Here is a 25,809-nt window from a genome sequence, read left to right as displayed (position 1 = left end):
TCCAAGTACACATTGTGATTATTGTATTTTTCTCTCGGTAATTCGATTCTATACTGCACGTGTTACAGCCACTCTCTGCCTACGCACATAATTCGTTATAATACACCTTGGTTGTGCCAAAAAAAAAAAAAAGCATATGAACCTGCTTCCGGTTGTCACTGTGTCAGGTTATAACTAAACCACCTGAATCTTTGTGTCTCAACCCTTCCCCCCCAATCCCTGGTCTCCTTTTATCGCATCCAGGCACCAGCAAAGCACTCCAGCTTTTGTTTTTGAAATGCCACGGGTGACGTTAGACTGTTATATGCCAGGCGTCAGCCAGGATCTCGCTAGATGAGTGATGGCTCCTGTACCTGTGGCTTGTGCAAGATTAGAATACACCTGCAGTTCCATAAGCCAACAGAATACAAACATTACATAAGATTGTAGACATTCACTTTAGCTGTATAGTATTCTTGCAAAAAACAAAACAAAAAAAACTTTTTCCAAGATAGTTGAATTTACTAACTGTATACCATTCTAATAAGTTGTAACATCAGTTTTTTTTTCCTCAATATATCAGCTTAAGTAACATTCTCCAAGATTTGTAATATTCACTTCTCTCTACATCGTACATTTAATTAGCCTTTAGACGACGTGACGTGTGTTTAGTGGAAATGCATTACATTTTTGTGTTAGTTTAGTATGCACACATTCTTACACACAACCAAGGTTAGTCTCTTACTATTTCATGTCTATATTGCTTGTGCTCCCTAGTTTTCTGTCTCTCATCATTATCATCATCATCGCTGTCTCTGTCTCTCTTCCTTTATTTAGCCCTGAATACACCCCCACACTCCGACCCAAACACAAACTCAGCAAAGGTAAATGTGTAATTTAAGCTGTTCTAAATGTTTGTATTCCTCTCTATGCACCCCCCCCCCCCAGGGTATCAGTAAATAAGGAGTAAATATAGCAGCGGATGCTAAGTCTGATTGAAGAGAACAATGTGTTAGGTGCTTGAATAGTTCTAAGTAGTTCAGGTTGTAAATGCTGGCCTTTATGTCAGTGAATGGATTGGGTGCAAGTATATCTGTAAGTAACATTGGTCTAACCTCCGTCTCTAGATTCTCTCTTGACTCACTTGACTGTGGATCTCATCTTGTTTATGTTATCAATAACACAGGTTCGTGTACTCGGTGGAGAGCAGGCGAGCAGTAACACTTGCGCAACATGAGCCATTTCTTGTTTCAAACTGCGTACTGATACCAGGGGTGCAGCCTGTGTAACCTGCATATAAGGCTCAGTGTTAGGGTGGTCTGACTATTTAGTAACATTGATTAGCTGGACACACCCACTCGTGACTGGGAAATGAATATGGAGAGTTATAACTAAACCGAATGCCATCATTCAAATTGAAGCGCTCAACTAGAGCTGGAGATTACACGGGAAGATCCTGTTCCTTGATAGTACTTTATTGTTTAGCTGAACCGCATTTGTTATCCTTATGCCTAGTCATAGAATATTTTCTTGAGTTGTTAATACAACAACTGTCAGACTAAGAAAACAACAGACATTCTATTGTTCTATTGTAACACTCAGATGTTAGAAAATACATATCAGGATGTATACTGATACAATCTTACTGCACAGTATATCAGCATTACAAATAGCACATTAAATGAAACAAAACTGAATTTGTATAAAAAGTATGAAATTTAAAAAAAAAAAAAGTCAAACTATTTCATGTCTGCGTTTGGAAAAGATGTATTTTGACTGCTCTTACAACAAATATATAGGCTACAGCATCAGTTTAAAAGCTCTGGTACAACAACAACAACAAAAAAAACATTGTTTTTTTTTGAAACATCACATATAAAGCATCTGTATGATTTGTTTTCTTTCTATGGAAGATCTCATTTGTGTGCCACTAAAGGTTTCTGTCTATCTTGTCTCGGCATCGTTGCTACTTCCAACCACTGTATTTGTTTCATGGACCTTTCTGAGCCCAGTTTTGATATTCCGATACCACTTGAGATTCCCATCTAGTTTTTATGATGGGTTACTTTGATCTGATTACGTCCAGCCTATAACCTGTAGATCTACCCCTTCAGGCTAGCAGTGAATGGAAGACCCGCTGTTGTTTTTTTTTAAACATGTGACTACCCGTGGATCTGCTTAAAATAGGTAAAGCGGGTAGTTCTCCCCCCTTGTGTAGTCCATCGCTCGTCGCTGTTCACGGAGAAATGTTAACGTCTGTCTAGGTTTACCCTTATATCTCTTTGGAGAGTTGTTGTTTTTTTTTGTGCTTCTGTGTATGTACGTGTTTGAGTGAGTGGTGTTGGTTACTAATGACGGTACACGTACATGCTAACTACCAGCATTATGTTAGTGTACAGCCTCAACTGTTCTAACAGTCTTAGTGTACTTCTGGACTGTTACTTTGATATATGCATTACATAACGGATATGGCATTCTAGTGTGATACATATCAACCTTACAGAGAATACCGGTGATTAAGTTTATAACAAACATCACAGATATTATTGGGGTGTTATATATTTTGCATGGACTTGTTTTCTCAATCAAAATCGTATGTCTATTAATAGTTGATGTTTGCATCAAGATCTGTATCACTGGTTTAACATTCTCTCTATGACTTAATTGTTGAATTGTGTTCTATTGAACCTTACAATACACATAGTCTGATAAGTGGGAACATATTATTTATCTTATATTTTGATTATTAGTTCATTTAAAGATATGTGGTTAATTTATTTATAATCAAACATTTTGTTTCTTTGTTCTACAGAGCTTCCATTTGGCTGGGAAAAAGTTGAAGATCCTCATTATGGCGTTTATTATATTGAGTAAGTATTGATTCTGTTCTGGCTAGTTATTACATAATTAACTGAGTACGCCTTAAGATATTCAATGTATGTTATAGACTCATAGTTCAATGAAGAGGGGAGAGGAGGTATACATTTTTAACAACCAGGTCTTGTGATGGCATGTCCAAAAGTTTCACAGAAGTTATACATTCTTTTTAAAAATCATAATTTTACATTTCACTCATGTTTGGCCTAGCAGCCCTAGCTCCACAATGAATAATTGTGTGATTGGTTTAGGCTTCACTTCATGGTCACACACACACACACTTATTGACTGACGTCGTCGGTGTTTGCTACAACCACTATGTAGGCTTACTTTACCCCCCACGCTCCACTGGATACGCACCATTGGTTACATTTGAGGCCAACGGGAAGTTTTTTTGTTTGTAGTGGTCATGCGATCACCTGATCATTAAGTCAGCTTGTAAATGTTACATCATGCTTAAAAAAACTCGTGGCTAAGAATGAAGCTTCCAATAAGAGAGCACCATAAGTAATATACCTTCTTTGGGGTTAATGAGATCTAGTTGAAATATGAACCATCCCAACTTAATGTTGTACTGTAACAGACAACCAAGCGTATATGTTGATACAAAAGGGCACAGAGATTGGAAAGATTGTATAGTTTAAAAAAAAAAAAAAAAACCACTTTCGTTTTCCTTGTATTAAATGTAAAAGTAATTTCTACTAATGAGTTGTACTCTTTTAAAACTAGTTTGTTCTAATACAAATAAAACTTCGTGGACTTTTAAAATAGATGAGTGTAGCGCTTTTTGTCTTGTGTGAACACTATTTCCCTAACTTAACTGAATAACAAGTAAGACTTTATAAAAAAAAAAGAAAGCTTATACGAAGTGTAATTGTATCGATTAGTTTGGATCAGTATTGTAATTAAATTTTTTAATAGATCTAGAGTAATCTAGACCAACAACAATAAATCTGTGCGATTAGAAATATCTTTACAAAGCTTATATCAACTCATGCTGTCTCACTGATCCAGATAGAGTGATAGGATCTTAGCGTATTGAGAAAGCTAAAAGCATGAAATAGCGCTAAACAGTTGGTGTACAAACGTTTTCACCAGATAGACAGAGTGAGTTGATATAAGCTTTGTAAAAAGTTGTACCAAGTTATAAGATAGAATAGTGCAGCACTTTTTGTCATGTATAAACACTCTTTCATTGACTCAACTGAAATAAAAGTGATAGGCCTACCATTTCTAATATTTAATCATTGTTTGAAGTACTCATCTTATTGTGTGATGTTGTATACTTTATGTCATAACTGAAACTTGTTTTGTTTCTCAGCCATGTAAATAGAAAAACTCAGTATGAGAACCCAGTGCAGACAGCCAAGAAACAAACAGGTAAGCTTTTAGTCCTTGATACTTGAACATTGCAAACAGTTCTCAAATACCCAGTCTCAATCTTATTACGGATTCTCCCGTATTCTTGAAGTCTTAAGTCGTGGGGAAAAGAATACATAAAAGATCTAAAGGGATATATGCGAATCGTGTGTGCGTTTTTCATTTTGAAAGCTGAGAAGTCACCTTGCTGCTCGCTTTATCGCTAGGGGCTAGCATTCATTCAAACGTGCCTGCGCTGTAATACACACTGCGTGACTCTGGAGTACACATTTCGGTCTGGATCAAGGTGTATCAATTATGTAAGACTTTCCTGAGACACCCAAACCATTACTGAAGTGCTGTGGTGAGATCAAAGCTGCAAACACATGCCAGAAGCACGTAACACCCGATAAGACTTGGAAACAACAACTCAAAATATGGTAACGCTCCAAATAATGATCTACGGGTGATATAATTTGTGTTTATCTTGTTCGTTTGGAACGACTGGGCTAAACCATAGTTTCATACACACGCCGTGCCTTTCTTGTTGTTCCTATGCTTTTTGCGCGCGCTCAATGTGTGCGTGCGTGTATGTAATTAGTTGAAATGTGTGTTACTCTTGGAGCATAGTGGTGTATTATAACTGGTTCCTTACACGCACGCTGTGCCGTGAGTCGTTCATACGTGTGTATCTCTTAATTAAAAATGTTCAGCCATGCTTTAAATACGTATTGTCCGTTTTACTCTGTATTGTTACACGTGAAGACCTTGTCGGTAGTTCTCTATATTTACATAGTTTTGTCTTCATTGCTAAAGACCTGACGGATTTAAAACTGCTTGAAATGGTCATCTAAATATCTAGATGATGCTTTGTGGCAAACTTTTATTTTATGTTATGTTTACAGTATTGTGCAAGTTAAACGGGCATAATTAATGTCTTTCTTGTGAAATATAGTCCTATTGTTGTTTTTAAATGTTTGTTTTTAAAGTAAAACTGTGATCTCTTCCCCCCCCCCCCTCCAGCCTTCTTTATACTCTTTTCTGACCATAGCTGTATCGTTTGGGAAAGTCTTTTGGTTCAGTTCAGACACACAGATGTCTGCAAGGTTACAAGTTCGATACTTTATATATATACCAACAGACCAGTGGGGCATGAACTTGTATCAAGTTCAAGGAAGATATTTCTACATTACGTTCTTTGCAAAGTTCGACCTTCAGTTATGTTTGTTGTACGCACCATTTTTTTGCAAGGATAATGTTTCCGTGTGAGCCTAGCCCTCCGTGTGCTTACCCCTTGTTGTGTGATCATCCTACACAACCTCCCCTGCTCCCACCTCTTCCCATTCATTCTTGACATGTAAATTTTGTTCTGTTATTCACCCACCCACCCCCCCCTACACACATGCCAAGGGCCTGGGATTGAACATTTCGCGATGTCCTGCTTAAATATTTATTTCACTTCCTTGCACACTGCACGTGCATCGGTAATCGACTTTGATAAGGTGGGAGGACGGGTGGAGGAATGATGAATGCCCGTGTGAGTGTAGCCCTGCTCTCATAACTTGGCCAAGTTATGGCTCGCACTTTTAAAAGTTTTAGGGGAGCCTTGTGCTAGCTTTCACCAGGCTTGCAACATTGAGATGATTCTAGTTGTAGTCTGGATAACTGACAGTTCTTGTGGCGAACAACTGCGCCAATGTTAGGATTAAAGTCGTTTATAAAACATAGATTACTTTGTTTGCAAATATTTACTCTCCTGATATCTAGATGTTTAAATGTGTGAAGCCCAGGAGATACTGGTTCTTTGTCTTTGACCATGTGTTAAAGTTGCTCTGTTGAAAGGTATATAGTTCTCGATCCTACTACTATTTAGCCACCTTGTAGCTCATAATCACTGCCTGTATTGTAAGGCACTGGTCAATAAGAATAGAAATCAAAGGAAACATTTGTCAATCTACTTCATTTACATACGTTTATACAAATTCAGTTTTGTTTCACTTAATGTGCTATTTCTAATGCTGATATACTGTGCAGTAAGATTGCATCAGTTTACATCCTGATATGTATTTTCTAACATCTGAGTGTTACAACCAACTGTAATGTATGTTGTTTTCTTAGTCTGACAGTTGTGACACGAACCTTTTTTTTAACTTGCTTTTGAGTACTGACATAATGTAATTGGTCATGTTTGGAAATTGGTTCTCACTGACTCTTTAGAAGATCTTTGGAATAGGTTCACACTGAATATTGTGAAGATCTTGGGAAGAGGTTCACACTGACTATTATGATTGTTTATTATGGTGAATTTATTTTGTGAATGTATTGAAACAGACTATTTGATCCAGTGTACTTACAAGAGTGAAGAGCTTGTTTTTAGATAATTCTCAATGTGGTATAAAATGATGGAGAATACAGAGTTGTCTAAAGACATTATCTAATCTTTACTTACACAGTACTAATGTAAAACTAGATAGTGTGAGAATCCTGTAAGGTTATTAGTTCAGCACTCTTACAGATAGGTATAAAGACTATATCACATTGAGTGTTGACAGTGATGGAAAGCCAGAGTGGTGAATCCATACTATTCTACTGACACTGTAATGGCAGTTCCACCTGTGAAGAATGTCAGAATAAAGAATATACTAGACTTGATGAGTATATCGTTTTAAGCTTGTTCTGTCCCTTTTTTTTCTTCTTAAAACATAAAAAAAGAAACTGGGAACTTTGTTTGATAATTCTAGCTTAAGGTACTCAAATCTCAACAGAGGATCACATTCATATTCTTTATAAAAATACAAAATCTTGTATCTTGTTGTTATATGATAGTTAAGCTGGGCCCCTATATAGGCAAATATTTCAAGCAGCAGATTGTGAATGTATCAATAATTTTTTTTTTAAGAAACGCATTCATGTTTTAAAAGAATTATTATCAACAAAGTAGCCAAAATTCAGTCTAAATCATTCAAAACATGTCAAATGAATTATGATTTGATTTTCTTATTATTCATGTAAACTTCTTGGGATGTATGAATTTAGAATAAAATACCTGATTCACCTGCAGTTCTTACATTTCTACAGCACTCAAAATATCTTTAGAACTTTCTGTCTGCTGTTTTTTGTTGCTTTCTTTTTAATCTGAATTCTATTTAAAGCATCCATTTTTATTTTGTATTGGAAATGCATATCAACTAATCCACTAAAAAATCTGAATAATGTTTTTTTGCTCACAATTGTATAATTAGCGTTAGTTCTTAGCCACTGCTCTTATGGGAGAAATAATTTCATAGCATCTTTTTGTGTGAAGTAAACTAAGTCTTTGGTAAACAGTATTAGTCACAGTCGCCCAAATTGAAATTCTTTTCTACTCATTACCTTTGTTTCACCATCACTTTTATCTGTATATAATTTTTAAATTTTTTACTTTCTTACTTGTAAGCTGTATTAAAATATTGTTTTGAAAATGTGAAGCACTTCTTTCTTACCTTTGGTTTAGTGGTTGGGAGGTTGGGACAAAGTCTGCCTAGTTAATCAAAGCAGGTTCTTCCCAATCTCAATGGGAGATATCAATACCTGTGAATCATCTTGGCAGACATCCTTTGTCTCTAGAAACAAAAGTAGCCATCTAATTATGCCATTGCTGACTTTTTACAACTTCTAGAATGTCTCTTGTTGTTCACAGTAAATCTACATAGGGTAGTCTGGTCACCTGAATTAGATCTTGTAGTATGTCCTTTCTAGATTTGGCTTCTTAAGTGTTTGAAATATATCCAAAACATGTAGACATTTACACACTCAACTTACAACTAGTGAAAATAATCACAACACAGTCTTCATTTTTATGATTTTGATGCTAGGCTTAGCATATTATTCAAAGTTAAAAAAAAAAAAAATGTCAAATATAGTTGAGAAAAAAAAATCTTATCTAAAACAACTTTTTACAAGACCCAGGTGTTTTAACAGCAGGAAGAATATAACCAACACCTGTTCTAATTAATATAATTGAAGGGTAGACATTAGGTTTAAAATAAAATGGCTTGTTATCTAAATCTTGTTAGTGTCACAAACTTCAGGTGTGGGCAGAATAAATGTCTGAACTTAAAGATATCTAAGTTTGATAGTGGCTGGTAGCTACAGACATCTTTACATTCAACCATTGTGATTGATCACCTTTATTTTTCTTTACATTTAAATTTGCAAATAAATATAGATGTCTACTTGAGAAATATTTCAAAGCTTTTCTTTTTATCCTCCTAAGATTTAGTCTATTTAAGTGTGCTTTGTATAAACATCCTTGTGTAACCTATTGTTTGAGATATTTTTTGCATTTTAATGTAAAATCTAAGACTTTGTAAGCTCTCTACTTCCATTGGTTACAAACATTTTACTAAGTCATTATAAATCACTCTTGTCTTTGTTAACCAGTTTTATTTTATTCTACATTTAGGAATAATATGACCTGAATTTTAATGATTCAGAAAAAAAGAATGCTATTCTTTTTAAATGCATCTAGTTTGAGGGGTATAAACTAATGCTACCAGATAGTTTATTGTGTTTATTTCTTGTTTCTCCAGATGAGGTGACTAACACTTACCCTCGCCTAAAAAAGCCAATTGAAGCTGGGACTAAGAGGTCAGCTAGTGAAAACAACATGAACGGCCAGCTCTATACTGGTGGTAAGTGCTTACTTAGCCTTTCAACAATTGTGATCCTTGCACCTCAAGGTCCACTGACATCTTCTTGGTGTTGCTTTAGTGTTTAATCATATAAGTGACCCTCCACCACAAAATAATCATTTCACAAGTAGTTCCCCTCATTCAACATAAAAATGATTTTAAAAATACCTAAACTCATAAAGACACATGGGCTCACCAACCCATTTCATGGTGGAGGCTAACTTATATTGTGTCTATCACACAATTTCCACATGTGGTCTAGGATTTAATAAAACAAAAAAAAAATAACCCAAGAAAGTGTGGCTTTACTTTCTGCACCTTGTAATATTAAATCAAAACAGTGGAAGCCCTGTGTATTCTTAAACTTAAAAACTATCGAAGTTGTCTTAATGAGCTCTGCCTAGCACCAGTATTGAGGGCTCAGTGTTTATCCCCTTTGGCAATATTAGAATTAGCCTTTATGTAAATGCCAGAGTTGAGCTGCTGAAAATAGCCCTGGTGTGTGTTTACACAAATGTTTAGTAGAGCAGATTCCACCAGTAAGTAGCAGTTTTATTTGTACTCCTGGAGACAGGTAGAACAAGATAACCACTCACCAGAGTAACCTCCCCCCTGGCAATGGTAGAGCTAGAGTCTCTGGTGGTATCTCTTCATCTGTAGCCAACAGTAGTACAAATACAGATAGTTTATTGGCTGTCTTTTATCACAGGGGCAGGCAGCGCTTCTTATTTGTTGTTTCTATTTATATACACTTCTAACAGTCTTATACATAGCAAATATAGTTTAATGATTGACATTTATTAGCTGTTCTCCACTATATGTGCCTGATATTTGAATCATGAAATAGTGTTTAATTAAGTATGCACATGCACACACACAAATTAGGGACAACCAATAATTATGACAACAACAATATCATAACTGTTGTTGTCTTTTCGTTCTAAACTCCCTGCATAATTTTTTATTGCATCTTATAATAAAATCATCCAAATATTTTCATTTTTGTGGAAATCCATTTAGTTATATTTTTTTTTGTTACTAAAACGAAGGAGTAAATTAAAGTTTAAAAAAAAATGTTCTATGCTAAATAGAAATATTTAAACTAATTTTTAAAAGGAGAGGGTTTGTAATTTGTGCCTTATTGGATTTCCATACAAGTGTAATATATTTACAAAATTATAACCTGTTAATAATTTGTTTTTTTACCTTTTGCAAATTTTTTTATCTTTGAAAAGCAGAGTATATTCATCATACTATGATTTTCAAATAGTATGTTTTCCTGCTTTGTAGAAACAATAAAATCATGCTGAAAAATTAAAGCATATATTTGCTGTTGTTTTCCAGGTCGACCATTTTTTACTAAAAACCCTGATGAGCTAAAAGGGGAGTTCACTAAGACAGCACTTGTTAAGTCAACCAGAGGACTTGGATTTACAATTGTTGGCGGCAACTTCAGGGACACACAGTTTTTACAGATCAAAAATGTGGTAGAACATGGACCTGCTTATCAAAGTGGCAACTTTAGAACTGGTAAATATGTCCACCCATCCTTGCTTATCAATGGCTGCCTGGTTGTGCGGTTTGCATGCCGGACTGTCATTCAGACATATCAATGCTCCCAGCTTCAAACCCAGCACATTCCAATATATCATTGTCCTGCAGGAGGTTAGAACTAGGAAGTAAATTATTTTCAACTGTGAAGGAACATCCGAAGCATGTAAAACATTTTACAAATGTCAATAGAGCTTCTTATGTTACTGTCTGTTGAACTAGCAGCATTAGAGAACCATTCAGTAGACCAAGCTACTCAAAATTCTGACATATCCCAAAACATATTAAATTATTAAACCCCAAAAAAAGGCTGTAATCAACCCTTGAAGCCAAAAATAAAACAAGCCAACAGCTGATAAAATAATAACCTAATCAGCCATTTATAATTTATAAGGTTGTGCTTCAAACAATTCTACTCAGTTTAAATATCTTTAAAGAAGCTTATTGTATTTTTTTGTTTACTTATTTGAATGGGTAACCTTCTCATTCTTAAATGACCCTTTTCACTACTATAAATATATATATATTAATATATATATTAACATTAATCCAAAACATGCATATAAAAGGGCTCAGTTTGTACTTGCTATTATAGATTGGAGAATTTACTTCAAAAAAAAAAGTGTAGTTATATAAAAATATATGATTCGTTAAAAGTAGTCACTAGTGTACTGTATAAAAGTGGGGTACAGTGAAGCTACTAAAACTGTATTGTAGTGTAGAAAGGATCACTATGTATTTTTATTTGTTCAGACATCATGTTATATCAGTGTAGGTAAATAAACAAATGTGAAATGTAACAGTAACGGTGTAAAGTTAACAGAGATGTATTTCTGTTTCAGGAGATGTTATTGTTAGGGTGAACAATACTTGCGTGTTAGGTTACACACATCAAGATGTTGTTAGACTTTTTCAGTCTATTCAACCTGGTGAAACGGTGCAGCTGGAGACCTGTCGGGGTTACCCTTTGAACTTTGACCCAGATGACCCCAACACAGAAATAGTGACTACAGTGGCAGTGACTCTACCTCAGGATGCTGGCACATCCCATACGTCCTCCACATCTGGTAACAATGGCTTTGTGGAGTCCAGGAACTATAACAACTTGCGGTCAGGGATGAAATCCCTACCAGATTTGGCCAGGTCTGCAGCTGGACCAGGCCTGAATTCTACTTCAAGTCTTTCCCCCTCCAACAGCCAGGATGAGGGGACGATGCACGGAATGATAAACCATGAAGATGGCAATGCCATACCTGACCTGGTTTCTCTGTCCTTAAGCAAGCCAGAAATTCTGACAATACCAATAGTCAAAGGCCCCATGGGTTTTGGGTTCACCATAGCAGACAGCCCCTATGGTCAGAGAGTGAAACAAATCCTTGACCAAGGTCGGTGTAAGACATTATTGGAAGGGGACTTGCTGATTCAGATCAACTCTGTGATGGTTAGAGAGCTACCACACCAGAAGACAGTTCAGGTACTCAAAGAATGTAAGCAAGATCAAGAGACCATGATTGTAGTACAACGAGGTGGTAAGTCTAACACTCTTTCCTTTTCTTTTATATGAGTCTGACAATTTGTTTAGTTACGCTTAATGGATATTGGCAGGACATGTCTATATACACTTCTTCATATTGTTTTTCTTTATTCGTAGAAATGTACAAGTTTGCAAACTTTATGTGCTGAATAATTGCCTGTTAAATATATATATACATAATTTCAAAATTATCAATACATTGCTTTAACATTGGATGGCGGCCTGGTTGTGCGCTATGCGTGATGGACTGTCATTTGGTTCATTCAATGTTCCCTAGCACATACCCTGGCCACTGTCGTCCCCCGTCATCCTACATCAGGGTTTAGACTAGGAAGTAGATAAACTTCAACTCTGAAGGAACATCCAAAATGTAAAATATGTTACAAACAAGCATAGTCCTCACTAGTAAAACATTGTTAAAGTCAGTCATTTCATTAAAACTATAATGTGAAGTGCTACTTTTTTTCTGAGGATATATTTAATATAGGTATGGGATAGACAATTTTGTGAATATAGAAATAACATAATTAAATTATTGCCTATTTTAGACTTGTTGCTGAGACAACTTAAATTAGCTTTCGGCAAGTGCATTGGTGGTCACTGTTAGTTGACTCTTTACATTTAATAAAAGTATTGATGTTTTCAGACTGATTAAAATTCTTGTCACTGGGGTAAATGCACTTTTAAATCTAATTAATATCTGGCTTATGAATAAGTATTAATGCTTACTGCATAAGCTCAATTTTTAAATAAATATTAAATCTATTGGCTTAATTTTTCACAATAGATTGTGATATTTTAATGCTTTGATTACACATTTTATTTTTTTTAACAAAATTACAATAATGTAAGGAACATTAAAGATATTATTATTCTTTATCATTTCTAGGCATTCCTCCTCCAGGCAAAGGGAAAAAACATGTTAAAGTGGTAAGGAATTTAACTAAATTTTTTTTTTACGTTCTTTATAAAACTCTATTCAGATAAATAAAATAATTTCTAAACTTATTATAATTCAATGACAACTAAGTTAAGGAAAAAAAAACTATCAACTAAAATGCAATAAAATAGAGATTGTTGTGGTAGCTCAGGAAAACTTGGAGGCACAGAACGCTAATAGCTTTCTTTATTTCAGTCTGGAAGTTTTGATGACAGGCCTTCAGAAAGCATCAATGGCCCTTCATCGCCTGGAGCCTACTTTTTTCAGAACAACCCTAATCCAAACTTCAACGGTAGGTTCTTGTGTGTGTAGTCTTGCTTGGGCTTTGTTCCTCTTGTGTGTGCTGTCTACAGCAGTCTTTGACTAGTGTCTTGCTTTATATTCATCACTTTGTGAGATGATCCAGGCAGCATAGCTTCTCAAATATAAATTGAAGACCATGGTGCTAAAAGTACACGTGATTCAGTCTTAAGCCTTATAAAGTTATTTTTTAAAATTTGTATGTTATATATTTAGTTGTAAATTAACCAAACAACCAACTAAAAAGTGTTGTTTTATTGTTCTTTTTTACCAAATAATAAGTATCTGTATTAAAGACGTTGGTATCATATTTCACCCTTTGGCAGTGAATTTTGTTGTTTTTTTTATCTCAGAAGAAATCATTGTTTGTATAATCAAACAAGAAACACATTTAAACATTTTATTTTAATTGACTCTTTGAGCAAAGTGTTCCTATACAATTTGTAAGTTGAACTAAACATTACGGCCATCACAGCATGTTACATTACACAACTAATGAGATACCACAATTGACAAGTTGAACAAATTATGTTTACAGTTGTGAATTTAACAAACAGCTTTTCCTATTTTCAATTTAAATTATTTTTTTTTACTGAATGTGACTTTCAGCATTATTGTCTTTAATTTTGCGGCTTCACATTTATGCTAAGAATCTGCTAGCTTTAGAAAAAAAAAAGAACCCTGTAAAATGAACATTATTAATTATCTATTTATTAATTTTGAAAAAAAACAACTTAAATGAATATATTAAAGTGCAGCAGTATAATTAAACCAGATGCAATTTATAATTTGTTTGCCAAAAGAGAATCCTAGAATTCAAAAGATCATATCTAACTAAGTTGCACTCTTTATCCATAATGATTTATTTATTGTTTGTACAAATAAAATGACAATCTTTTTGAATGGTGGCCTATGGATAGATATTCAAGTCAGAACAGATGATTTCTAGATGAAACCAAACTTCTTCGTTTTAAAAATAACACTGAACAGAAAAATTTTACTTAATCTAATGTTTCAAACTTAATATTTTTGTATCTAAATATCCTGAAAATGTGCTTTTATGCAGATATTCCTAAAGGTATGTCTAGGAGTATGTCACAGTCTGAGAGAATGACAATCAGAAACATAACACAAATCCATATGTAGTGGAGAAATAAACTGTCTTCTCTATGTAAATATTATTAGAATTCAGTTCATTTACTATAGACTAATGCACCGAATATTATTATATTGTTTTTTATTTTGCTATTTTGTTCAAACAGTTTTAAGGTCTCACAAAAATTTAAAATTTAAAACTTTTGGGTTTTTGTATTTAACCTTGATATCTTCATATTGGCCATCATCACTATTGTATTATTTAGTCATTGGTAAAAAATGAAGGAACTATTTATAACACAAACCATTCTTATATAAATTTATAAAGATACCCAGGTTAACATTGATTTAAAACTGAATGTGTGAATGATTTAGCAACTTTTATTGCATTACTACTAGATCTTCTGTGCACTCTTTGGTGTAAAAATGTAGTGCTAGGATATGGGAGAGCACTGTGCATACATATCACATTGTAGTTAGTTCTTGGTTCTTGCCCCTTGCAGAACAACTGGAAGACAGCTATGTTACCTTCAATGGTGGTGCTGATCATGAGAACGGAGACTCTTTACCGCCGCCACCACCCCCACTGGATGAAGTTGATGAGGGTCAGTTTGACTTTTTTTTTTAAACAAATATTTACTAACATTTGTTTAGTGAGTTTACTTTTGAGTTCTTCCACTAACATTTACATTTGTTTGATAATGTATAGACAAAGTTAGGGCACACACAGTTGAGCCTTTATGTTTTACTATTTCATCTGTTGAGTGGTAACAATGTTATACTTTAAACATATTCTTTTTTTTTTTGTTCTAAAATCTAATCATGGACTGTTATGATCAACAGCTTTTTTGACTCTTTCCATAAATATAGACTTACTTAACCTTTTCATAGCTAAAAGCTTTTTAAATGGGAGAGGGGAGATTATTGACTGAACATTTTCAAATCAGTATGGCTAATCATTTCTTAGTATTTTTTTTAAGTTGCAATTTAGCTCATAATAATGAATGCTGCCCAGTGAAGTGAATTAAGGATACTGTAGGAATAAAATATAGTTGAAACTTTGAGAGATTAGTTACTAATAATGCAGGAAAGGTTTTTGGGTAAACATAAATAGTGAAGAGTTGTTGTAACTGCTGTCAGTTGATGATGTATGTACATTAGAGTAGCCACTTGGGTGTTGGCAGGTCAAGCTGCCTCTGGCTGACATCCAGAGTGCTGACAGTTTACTATCATCTAATGGTCCTCACGACAGTACAGTGTTGTAGTGTACACGTGAGCTAGGTCTGGCAGTAGCAGACACTTGAAGGAGACGAAATGGAGTTGACTACTGGGGAAATATTGAAGTTGGCATCTGTTGATGAGGCGGAAGGTAAAGGAAGACTAATTGATTCAGCAGTGCTAAAACTTTGTCTATACATTAACACTCCAGCCATCATATCTAGATCAAAGTGTTTCTTGTATTTGTCTAAGGAATGCGGTGAACTAGTGTTACATGCTTTAGCTTTCTTCCTTCTCTCTCTCTCTCTTCTGTTTACAGTATTGTGTATCTATTTTATGCATGGCAATGTTATGTATCTATTATTTATATGTATGTATCTTTAGACAGGATATAATCTCTAGTGTACCAGTCCCCCAGTAAATAATTAAAATCACCCAGACTTTTTTGTTTGTTTTGTTTTGTTTTCTATTTCTCACTGTGCAGTCGAAAATTGTTTAGGTAAATCTTGTTTAAGTGTAGAAGTATAACTTGATTCTTTAGCTGCTTCAAGCTGATAGTGCGGACATAATGTGGATGTAGTTTTCAATAAGTGACTGAGTTTAATGGTGTCACTGGGTGTCCCTGAAGTGAGTACCCTTGTATATGGGCTTACTGGTATACTAAAACATGAGTACGCCTATTCAGAGGCACATCAATCTTTATTGACATTGTACAGATTAAGACATATAATGAAAGTCTTATTAGCACAGTTCAGTTTGCATTGTAAATAGAATTCAGAGTCTGCACTAGTTGAGATCCAAGTGAAGATTGTAAAGCTCCTTCCATTGAGGATCACACTCAACTGTTCCTACAACTGCCCTCTCCCCTCCCATTCTCAGATCAAGTGGTAACTTTAAGCAATTATTTATTGGCCTAACAAAAAATACGATTAAAAGTTAAACCAACATTTCAATTAATTATTGGTAATTAAATATTTTGTTCAATGTTGTACTGTGGGTTATTGTAAGTGTGGAGTTCTCCCCTTTAGATACACCATTTTTTTTAAAACAAGTATTATGTAGTCTTTAGTGTGTTTTTTTTATATTTTTTTTTATTTTAATTAGAGTACATATGCACATTTATTTAAAGGGCCCTCACTTTGGCAGTACACTATAATGCCATACTTTTTACTGAGTACAAATTACCTCTTCAATGACGTTCTATTCATGTTTAAGTTTGATTTCTTTGACACTACATGTGTGTTTGGGGGGGGGGGGGGGGCTTTTTGAAGCGTTGTTCGCCACTATTGAACTTCGTCTCCAATCCCCACAACCAGTTCGTCAAATTGAGAGTTACTGCTGCACTAAACAGTCAATGCTCTACATTGCTACAACAACAACCCAATGGTTTACTTAAAGCATACATGCAACACTCTCCGTGTGGAGTAGAAGAATTATGTCACAATAACTACTGCAGCCACTAAAGCCATTAACTTGACTTACAGCTCAATATTTGTACATGTGCCGCTCTCATCTCTTGAGGCCAAGTTGAGTTCAACTCTTCATGGAAACCCCCCCCCCCCCAATGTAACCAGGCAAATTGTATTTCATGTCCATTAGACTGCGAACGAGGAGGGCCTAGAAATCCTGTTGACTTCAATAAGTGTGATCATTGAATGTTTCAAACAGCCTTCGTTTTGGCTTCCCTTAGCAAAATGCACTAAAGCGCACCAATAAAAATGAGTGATTCGCTCTGAGTCTTGAAACTGATTCACCTTCTGAATCTAAGCATTCCGAAGTATGACTTTCTACTGCTCACCTGTGCTTGGAAATAGCTTCAACTAACAGAGACAATTGATGAACCAGTCTATGGGTGCATGCAGATAATAAAAGATTGTGTCTTGAAGTCTCGCTTGGTCCTTTACCTTTATTCAGCACTAAATAAACATTGCTGGTAAAGACGTCTACTATAGAGATGTTCGTTTGTTTTGAAAGGACAACTTGAGAATACATTTAATTTTTTTTTTTAACTGAATAGTTTGTCTACATCTTTTCTCAATGTTTCAATCAGGGTGTATGTGTGTATCACTTTGTTCGCAGTTGTGTACATTGATACAATGATTTATTTCATATCCTCATGTCCACTGTTTAGGTTAGTGGCATGTTACGTAATTGATAAAACTCCTTTAGTCTTCTGTAACATACATATATTGGTATTGGTCAAATGAGTGCAGTTTAATATATACGTGTTCGTTGGCGCAACAGCTACTTATGAGAGCGTGCAATTACTTGGGTTTTTTTTTCTTTGATCATACATATATGCACATAGTCACATACCTATAAAATAAAAGGGTTAATCACCAACTTTATTGTCATTCAGGTAGGGGACTTATTGTTTGTAACTTATTGTGAGAAAGACGACCCACTGGGGCCTCCTTCGAGTTTTAAATATGTAAATATTTATATCTCGTTTCATTTTTTAATTTTTTAAAAATTTAATTTTTGTTAAAAAAGAGAAAGGCGAGATTTTAGCTTTTTTTTTCTTTCGTTGTACAAGAAAATGTTGTACAAAATGTTGTCCAATGTAAATCATGTGTTTTAAGTGGAGTACACTTTGATGCGTTTGACTGCTCAGATCTGCAGTAATCCCATTAAAACATCGACCCCCAGTTGTAGTCAGCATGACAAGAGGAAAGAGTTGCAGCACAATGTCATGTCGTTGTAGTGGTTTTCAGTCCTACAGATTTGAAGAATGTGGCAAGAGGTTAGGAAACACCCGCAGCTTATTTTTTTCTTGGTACTCACCTAGTTCTCTCTTGGGATTCTTTCGTTGTCTGCCAGTGATGTCTTCTTCTTTCCACTCTCTGTGTTGTGAGTATACTCGTGGATTATGTGTGGCCGCTAACTAGCATCTCCACTCGGAAATAGTGGAATGAACTATGTCTAAGGCGCTAACTGGGCTGCAGCTGGCAACACCGGATTCAGGAGGAATATTGGTCTACATTCTATAGACTCGTCCAACAGTGTGAGCAATATTCTTCAAACTGTACTTTTTTTTTTTTCTCTCTCTCTCCTCTCTAACCTTTACTCACTCCCCCAGTGGTCTCCCTTAAGTGGGTAATGTACAATAAGCAGGATAGAGTTACAACTGGCGTACATGTGAACATTAACTAGAACTGAACTGCTTCACGTTTAGTGTATACATATCAGGTAGAGATAGACATAACTTTATTGGTATATGGTGGGGAAGCGGTTGTTATTAATGTCACAGTCGTCTGTTTATTTTATGTATATATATTCCAAACTCTCCCCCCACCTTGCACGACATAAGTTCTTGATCTATGTTGTGTCTTAAAAGGCTTGGGTGTTTTATTATACATCGAGTTTTACTGTTTGGTTAATGCCGTGTTTGGAGGGGGTGCTGTGAATCGGGCGTGCCTGCAATATGGCGTTCCATGATATTTCCCATGCCGATGTGCTGATATTACGAGCAGCATTTAAAAAGCAACCTGTACTTCCTATAGCGCTGTTCACCTGAGAGGCTAGGCCGGGAATGGACCGCGCGGGAGATGACGCGTGAGATAACAGGAGAAAGTTGTTTACCCAATCAATGGAAACAATGCTCCAAATGAATTCACCTCATTGTTCTCTACGGTCGCATTCAGCTTTGGACGCAGCTTACCGTGAACGCTGGCCAACGCTTTATCCAAACACTGTAACATTACTTGAATAGAACTTGTTCTATCCGACAGCACCCGCCCAACTTCAATCCAATAAATTGTGCCCGTGATTTCCAGCTAAATGCAAGCTTTCCAGACTGTTCGGGTTTTTTTTTTCCGAATGCGATGGTCTCATATGGTTGGGGAAGGATGGTACGTAGAATAGCTTTGGCAAGGTGCTAACATGGCGTACCGAGCACATATGCCAACTAAGTTGGTCAGATGGTCTCCCCGGGATCAAGATCATGCTAAAATTCTACACTTACCCTTTGATTTGATGAAAATGCATTTGATTTTAGTCAATCTCTGGGATCTTACCGAAAGTAAGTTTGTAAATAGACAATTATATGTTTTGATAGATGCATATATATATATATATATATATATATATATATATATATATATATATATATATATATATATATATATATATATATATATATATATATATATATATATATATATATATATATATACACCCTATATATCATTTCAATTATGTTGCTGTAACTTTTGTATGGATTACCATTATGTCTAGTTTAGCTGATGTATAACATTTTCGTTTGGTTCTACATAAAAAGGGAATCATTTGTTTTATATTCTATTGGAGAACATACATTGTGTGTGTGTGCTATGCTTAGTAAACATAGGCAGACATAATTGCGTTGTAGAGTAAGGAGGAGCTTCGTACTTTTTGTTACTATTATTTTGGTAACGCATTAGACATTATTGTGTTATTTGTAGTTGTTTTGTTGTTGTTTTGGCCAAGAATATTTTTAGAATTTCCCATCTCCATGTCTGATACGGGCGATAGACAGGTAGCTAAATCTCAACTGGGCGGATGTGTCAATTGTTTCGTCCAGACAATTCGCGTCTGCTTGGTATCGAGTGCACGACATTCACGTCTGCGCACGGTGGGTTGTTTGATAGCGTGCAGGCACTTTCTACTGGTTGTCATAACATGATTCCACCCTTAGCTGAGCTGTCGGCTTGACACTGCGTTTGGAGCAGGCAGTAAAGACTCAATAATAAACAGACTAATTTGATCACCTAATCACTAGCTAACATTCAGTACATAGGCTGAGAGATGCCTCGGTGTCACTAACATCTGCAACATTTCAACTTTTAGATTAAGCTAGATCTGTGTTGTTGTTTTACCCAACAAACCCAGGAACTGGGTCGAAAATTCAGAACTAAAAAGACCCGCAATGTGTCCCAGCGTAATACAAGGTACATATGTAATTGAACATATTGTTACAATATTTTGTTATCAAGCATTAGTGCCATATACTGTATGTGGTAGTTACAAAAAAATAATAATATTGGCTTAATTGTTAAAGTTTAAATGTATTCTCTTCGTCACTAAGTTGGTGTGGTCATTATTCCAGTTAACTTGTCTTTTTTATGGCACTATGTTTATGTGGTCACATTGGAGCGCAATTTGTTTTTAAAATATGTTTAAATCGCATGAAGCTAAATTTGTACACTCGCTAGACATGTACCAGTTATTCATTATGCACTGCAAACTTCTCATTCAATTTTTTTTGTTACACTAAGGAGAAAAAAAAAAGACCGAAGAGAGATTTTGAAGCACTTGAGAACTGGTGTAACTACATTTATATCTAGTAAATATTGTCCAAGCTGGTCTGAACCCGAGCCGTTGTATTCACTCAGTTATCTAACATCGAAGTAAATGACGACTTGCTGCCTACAATGGAGTTCTTGTGTTGGAGCCACAATCAACAATTTGTATATTACCCCTCCGTTGCTGGCACTATATTCGGAAACACTAGAGGGCTGTGAATGAGTCTTATGTTTAAACCACTGGCCACTTTTATTTACTGGCAATTCAGTGGTGTCAGAAAACATGATGAAAGGATATTTATTTAGAGAATACACATTTGACTAGAGGGAACTAGAATTGTGACAATGGAACAAGTTTGGGGCTAAGATTCGCTTAGAGTCAAAAGAGTTTGGGTTAGAAAGAACCACTGGTGTTAATGATAAGGCCATTGAGTCGTGGAAGCAGTGAAGATCTTTGTATAGAACTAATGGAAGCACGCTTTATTATCTTATACTACACCTTCAGTAAGAGTACTCAGAGATGGTAAGGAGGGTGTTGGCACTTCAGACGAGGGGAAGCTGTTATTCCCTACACTCCTTCTTTCTCTGGATTATTTCAGACTAGGCGAGAGTGTTGTTCTTTACAAAGACTCTACACGCCTTTCTTCGGATTATCCCCCCCCCCTTCTTTTTTTTTTTTTTTGCTTTGTGTACTGAGGTACCTACTTACTACCTGTCTCTCTGTGCATCGCGCGTATTACACTCTGGTCGCTGTAATGGTGGTTTACACTGAACGGCGACTTCGTCCGGTGTTGTTTACACACATCCTTTCCGTATTTGTGAATATACAAATCTCTTGTTGTCTCTGTTGTCCTGGCTTGTCTTATTTACACGTGAGTACGTCTTCACGCGCGGGAATCTCGTGCATTGTTCCAAATGTACTCCTTGCATCCGTCTTTCCACTTTTTTTCTCCGTCTCACCCCCCCCCCCCTTTTTTTTTTTTTTTTGCCCTTTTTTTTTCTGACCATCTCAGGTAGAGGGAAGAGGCTGTGAGCGCTACATCAGAGAAGCCTTCTTAGCTCCAGTCTGCCTGTGTACTCCCCTTCTTGTGTGTGGTTGCCACGGGGGGTGGTGGTGGTTGTTTCGCCGGATCTTCTCATTAGCAGTGTACACTTGGTAATCTTTTCGCGTGTTACCATGACACCATAGGAACACAACATTGCAGTGACTCAAGTTTTCTGAAGGAAAGGAAACCAAAAAAAAAAAGCGAGTCTGAATTATTCGTTGTTGTTTAGACTCGGAAACTATTCAGTTGAAGCCTATGTATTCTAATGCATTCTTCTGAAATTAAACGATGTATTTGTTTCCTTTGAACTCCGCGTCATCGGTTCTATTGTTCTTAGACAGCGTTTATCTGTCGTCAGTTGGGATACGTTGATCCTATGGAGGGAGCTTCGTTTCCGTCACCTTCGTTCCAACATTCAGAATGTGGTGTTTTCAGGTGGCCAAAGCCTTGGATGGCTGTTACGGTAAATACAATTGTCTCTGTTTGTTGTTTTGTTTTTCCCTAATTCATATGGGTGTTTCTGTAGAGTAACTGTTAGACTGACAAGTGGAACATCTTTGACATCTTAGTTCACGCGAATAATAGAACGTCTTCAGACTTTGTGTCTGCCAATGAGTTCCACCAACGCTTTCAACAATATCTTGCGCCCTAATAAAGGTGTGAAATAGACTTATAGATTATAATACTAGCCTCTGGGTCGTTCAACTGTCTTATAAAACTTCCCAAAAAGAGTCTAGCCCCCATTACCGCTATTGTTACAAGAGATGTTCACAATGAAGTGTTTCAAAACACTACAGCCTCTTGTCAAACCAAATGAATGTCGTGAAAATGGAGGAGGAGGAGAAGAAGAGCTTCCTGTTTTCATTCACCTAGGAGGGAAGGGATACACGTTTCCAATATCTTATCACGATGAGCTTTTCCTATGATGTCTAGTTCCAGCCATTACAATGTAATTACTTTTCTATGTAAACCTCAGCGCCCCCTCCTGCCCCCCCCCCCCTTACACCACTCACCTCTCAGACAGCGGACATTAGGAACTCGACAATAACACAATAAAAATTAATTGTCAAAGGAATTGGGAGTAAAGTGACAGGCTCCTGGATCAGATTAACATCACTCCATCAAATCAATGTTATGAAACAATGGTTAGAGCAGGTGTGCTGTGCGAGACTCCTATATTCAACACAAACAGAAACTAATCAGTCGTACCATGCGAGTCTATTTGTTGTGCAATGAGTTCGTAATTCCTCGTCCTCGTAGCACGTCGTGGGGAAAACATTTGTTTCTAGTCTCTAGACTTGCATTTCATTCAGTACATTAGGATCATAGTCTCTCTTGAAGTACGGCTGAAAGTGTGAAGAAAGGCATGGAAGCTTTGAATCATCTTTTCACATGATGCCAAATGACATCTTTGACACAGGACGGGTCTTTGTCACTGAACTACCCGATCTCGCCTTATTGACTCCATTAGACGAGCACTTTCACACTAGGCGGTTTTACGGGACGAGAGATGAACCAATCAAAAAGCAATAATTTGTTGACGATTTCTCTTGAAATACAGCTACCAACAGAAGTAATTCAATTCCCGTCCAATGGGAAACCATGCCACGGGAAAAACTAGTACGTTTTTGTTTTGTTTTGTTTTGATGGCGAAAACCGTGTAATATATATGCAAGAGACCTAACACTGAAATGTGATTAACTTAGAAGATTATATCATCCTTGATCTTTTATTTGTCATTCATATTCACTGTCAATTGTAGGAAATTTCTGACCTGAGCCAATATGTATTCTATATTGCTCCTTTTAACCAACTTAGCAGAATGGTGTTACGTAGCCTTATTGGCAGAATGGTGTTACGTAAACTTATTGTTACATGACCTTATTAGTGCCAATGTGCACATACAAATAATCTGTTCAAGTAATAACACATCTGGAGTTTAGGTGACATAAAATATTCCGTTGGTTTTTGTTTTTTTTGTCTATCCTGTCTATATCTCCAACCTAAGGTGTTCAAAAAGTATGTGTTTTTTTACGCTTCCGTTTTGAAGACATCCTCGTAGCTGACCTTTTCAAAAGACTTCTCTTGTTGTGAGAAGTGTTTGCCTTGTCTGTGGATATACACCTCTAGAAATTGCGACCTAAGTCAGAGCCATCAAATACTTGGCTGACCTATAGTATTTTGTTCACCCCACCTTCCACCCTCTCCTTTAGTGTATGGCCGCCCCCACCAAGTCCTGCTCACCCTTATCGTACATCTTCATCTAGTCTGGAACAGGTCTTGGGGAGATAGAATGCTTGACATATGCTATACACAAGGATTTGCATTCCTAAAAGTAAATGTTCAGAGAGCTTACCACTGGAATAAGCTGGAGAGAGAGGGGGGCCAGCATGCCTGCCCATAGTATTAGTATGCAGTCAGGCAGAGAGCATTGACATTTTTACTTAATTACCACAATTATCAATGTCCCTACAAAATATTACCAGATGTGGGTTGTTTTCAAATACATTTGAGCAATAAATGTAAAAAAAAATTGATGGCATTTTATATTTCTCTAAATGGGACTTCTCAAAATGGGACTTGGTGGCCCTTGTTTTTTTAATAAACAGGCAAGAGACAATGGCTCTAAGATTGCTTAGGAAATAGAACAGTTGGGGACTCTAAAAGTACTGAGTTAACTTCAAGTTTGTTGTTGTTTTTATTTCATATTACTTGCAAGTAAACAAGGGTTAGATCCTGCTACACATTGAAATAAAAATTATAAGGCTCAATCATCCAAGAAAGGTTACTACTTAAGTCAAAACAAATAATTATGTTTGTTTGTTTTTTTACTTTGGGGGGTGGGGGGAGAATTACTAGCTTATGTTTTAAATGAAAAAAAAAAAAAACAGTTCTTTACATTTAATACATTATTTAAAAAAAAACATGTTATTTAAATGTTAATAAGCTTTTGTTCTCTCTCTCTCTATCTCTCTCTCTCTCTCTCTCTCTGCTTTCCCCATTCATTGAAATAAAATTGGCTAGGCTCAAGTTTCTATTTCCAGTCATTAAAGTCAAACTTGCTTATCTCTTGAACTCATTTGGAGCCATGAAGATTTCAGATTAAGTTTTATCATTTGTGGGTGTGTGACATGCAGTGTAGAAAAGTGAAGTGTTTTCATCTTACCTGCAGACACATTGCAGGTCATTTTGTTCAGTTGGATTAGTTGAGACCAAAGTAATATTAGGGATGAAGTATGCAGCTTAGAATGAAGAGTTAATACCAATCATTCAAGAGTCATCTATTTACTTTAAACTTAAAAAACTTTAAGAATAAGGGAAATCTATAGCATGAAGTTTGAGGTGGAAACCTGCAAAGAGCTCTTGGTAAACCCAATTAGTGGTTTTAATGTTGAACAAGTAGACAGCATTATTCACATTTTTAAGAGCCAGGTTTTACACTTTTGATGGGCCATTGTGACATTTCATCAGTATAGAGACCAAATTGGTTTAGATTTTTTTTTTTTTTTTTACAATTCAATTAACTGCTTTTTTTTTTTTTTTTTTTTTTTTTTTGGGGGGGGGGGGGTGTCACCAACTGGTTTAATACTACTAGATGAGGATAATTTTGATTGTCACCAATCCAGATGTTTTTTGAAAGCTACATAATCAATTCTAATTAAGCTTATCATTGTCTTAAAACAACTGTAATTGCACCCATCATCATTTTCTAAGAGTAACTGGTTTGGAATGGATTTGTCTATACTGAAATATCAATGTCAAGTTTTATGTTTCTTTTTTCTATACCTAAGTTAATTTTATTAAAATAAATAATTATTAAAAAAGCTAACACACTATTTCCCAGTTCTGATAGATGACTATAGGAAGAGAAGACAATCATAATGTTTTGGTAGGGACATTTGGGAGAAGTAGAAGGGAACAGTTTGGAGAATTAGGAAATAGTTTTAAATCCAAA

At 35.8% G+C, this 25,809-nt stretch overlaps 1 protein-coding gene across 6 annotated transcripts in view; it reads left to right on the top strand.

Annotated features, from left to right (window-relative positions):
- LOC106077298 (membrane-associated guanylate kinase, WW and PDZ domain-containing protein 3-like) overlaps positions 1 to 25,809 on the top strand; it is an 84,841-nt gene that overhangs the window by 41,777 nt on the left and 17,255 nt on the right. For 5 of the 6 annotated variants that reach the window (XM_056025328.1, XM_056025327.1, XM_056025329.1 and 2 more), the window contains 8 exons: positions 2,792 to 2,849; positions 4,178 to 4,236; positions 8,787 to 8,888; positions 10,233 to 10,418; positions 11,282 to 11,968; positions 12,863 to 12,903; positions 13,109 to 13,205; positions 14,812 to 14,913. In XM_056025328.1, the coding sequence (XP_055881303.1) occupies positions 2,792 to 2,849; positions 4,178 to 4,236; positions 8,787 to 8,888; positions 10,233 to 10,418; positions 11,282 to 11,968; positions 12,863 to 12,903; positions 13,109 to 13,205; positions 14,812 to 14,913 (1,332 nt within the window). The remainder of the gene's footprint in view (positions 1 to 2,791; positions 2,850 to 4,177; positions 4,237 to 8,786; positions 8,889 to 10,232; positions 10,419 to 11,281; positions 11,969 to 12,862; positions 12,904 to 13,108; positions 13,206 to 14,811; positions 14,914 to 25,809) is intronic. The other variant, XM_056025330.1, reaches the window with a different exon arrangement.

Source organism: Biomphalaria glabrata, chromosome 4 (genome assembly GCF_947242115.1).
Source record: "Biomphalaria glabrata chromosome 4, xgBioGlab47.1, whole genome shotgun sequence".
NCBI classification, from domain to species: Eukaryota; Metazoa; Mollusca; class Gastropoda; family Planorbidae; genus Biomphalaria; species Biomphalaria glabrata.
The sequence above is the reverse complement of the archived record's forward strand: the minus strand, read 5'-3'. Positions and strand labels throughout refer to the sequence as shown.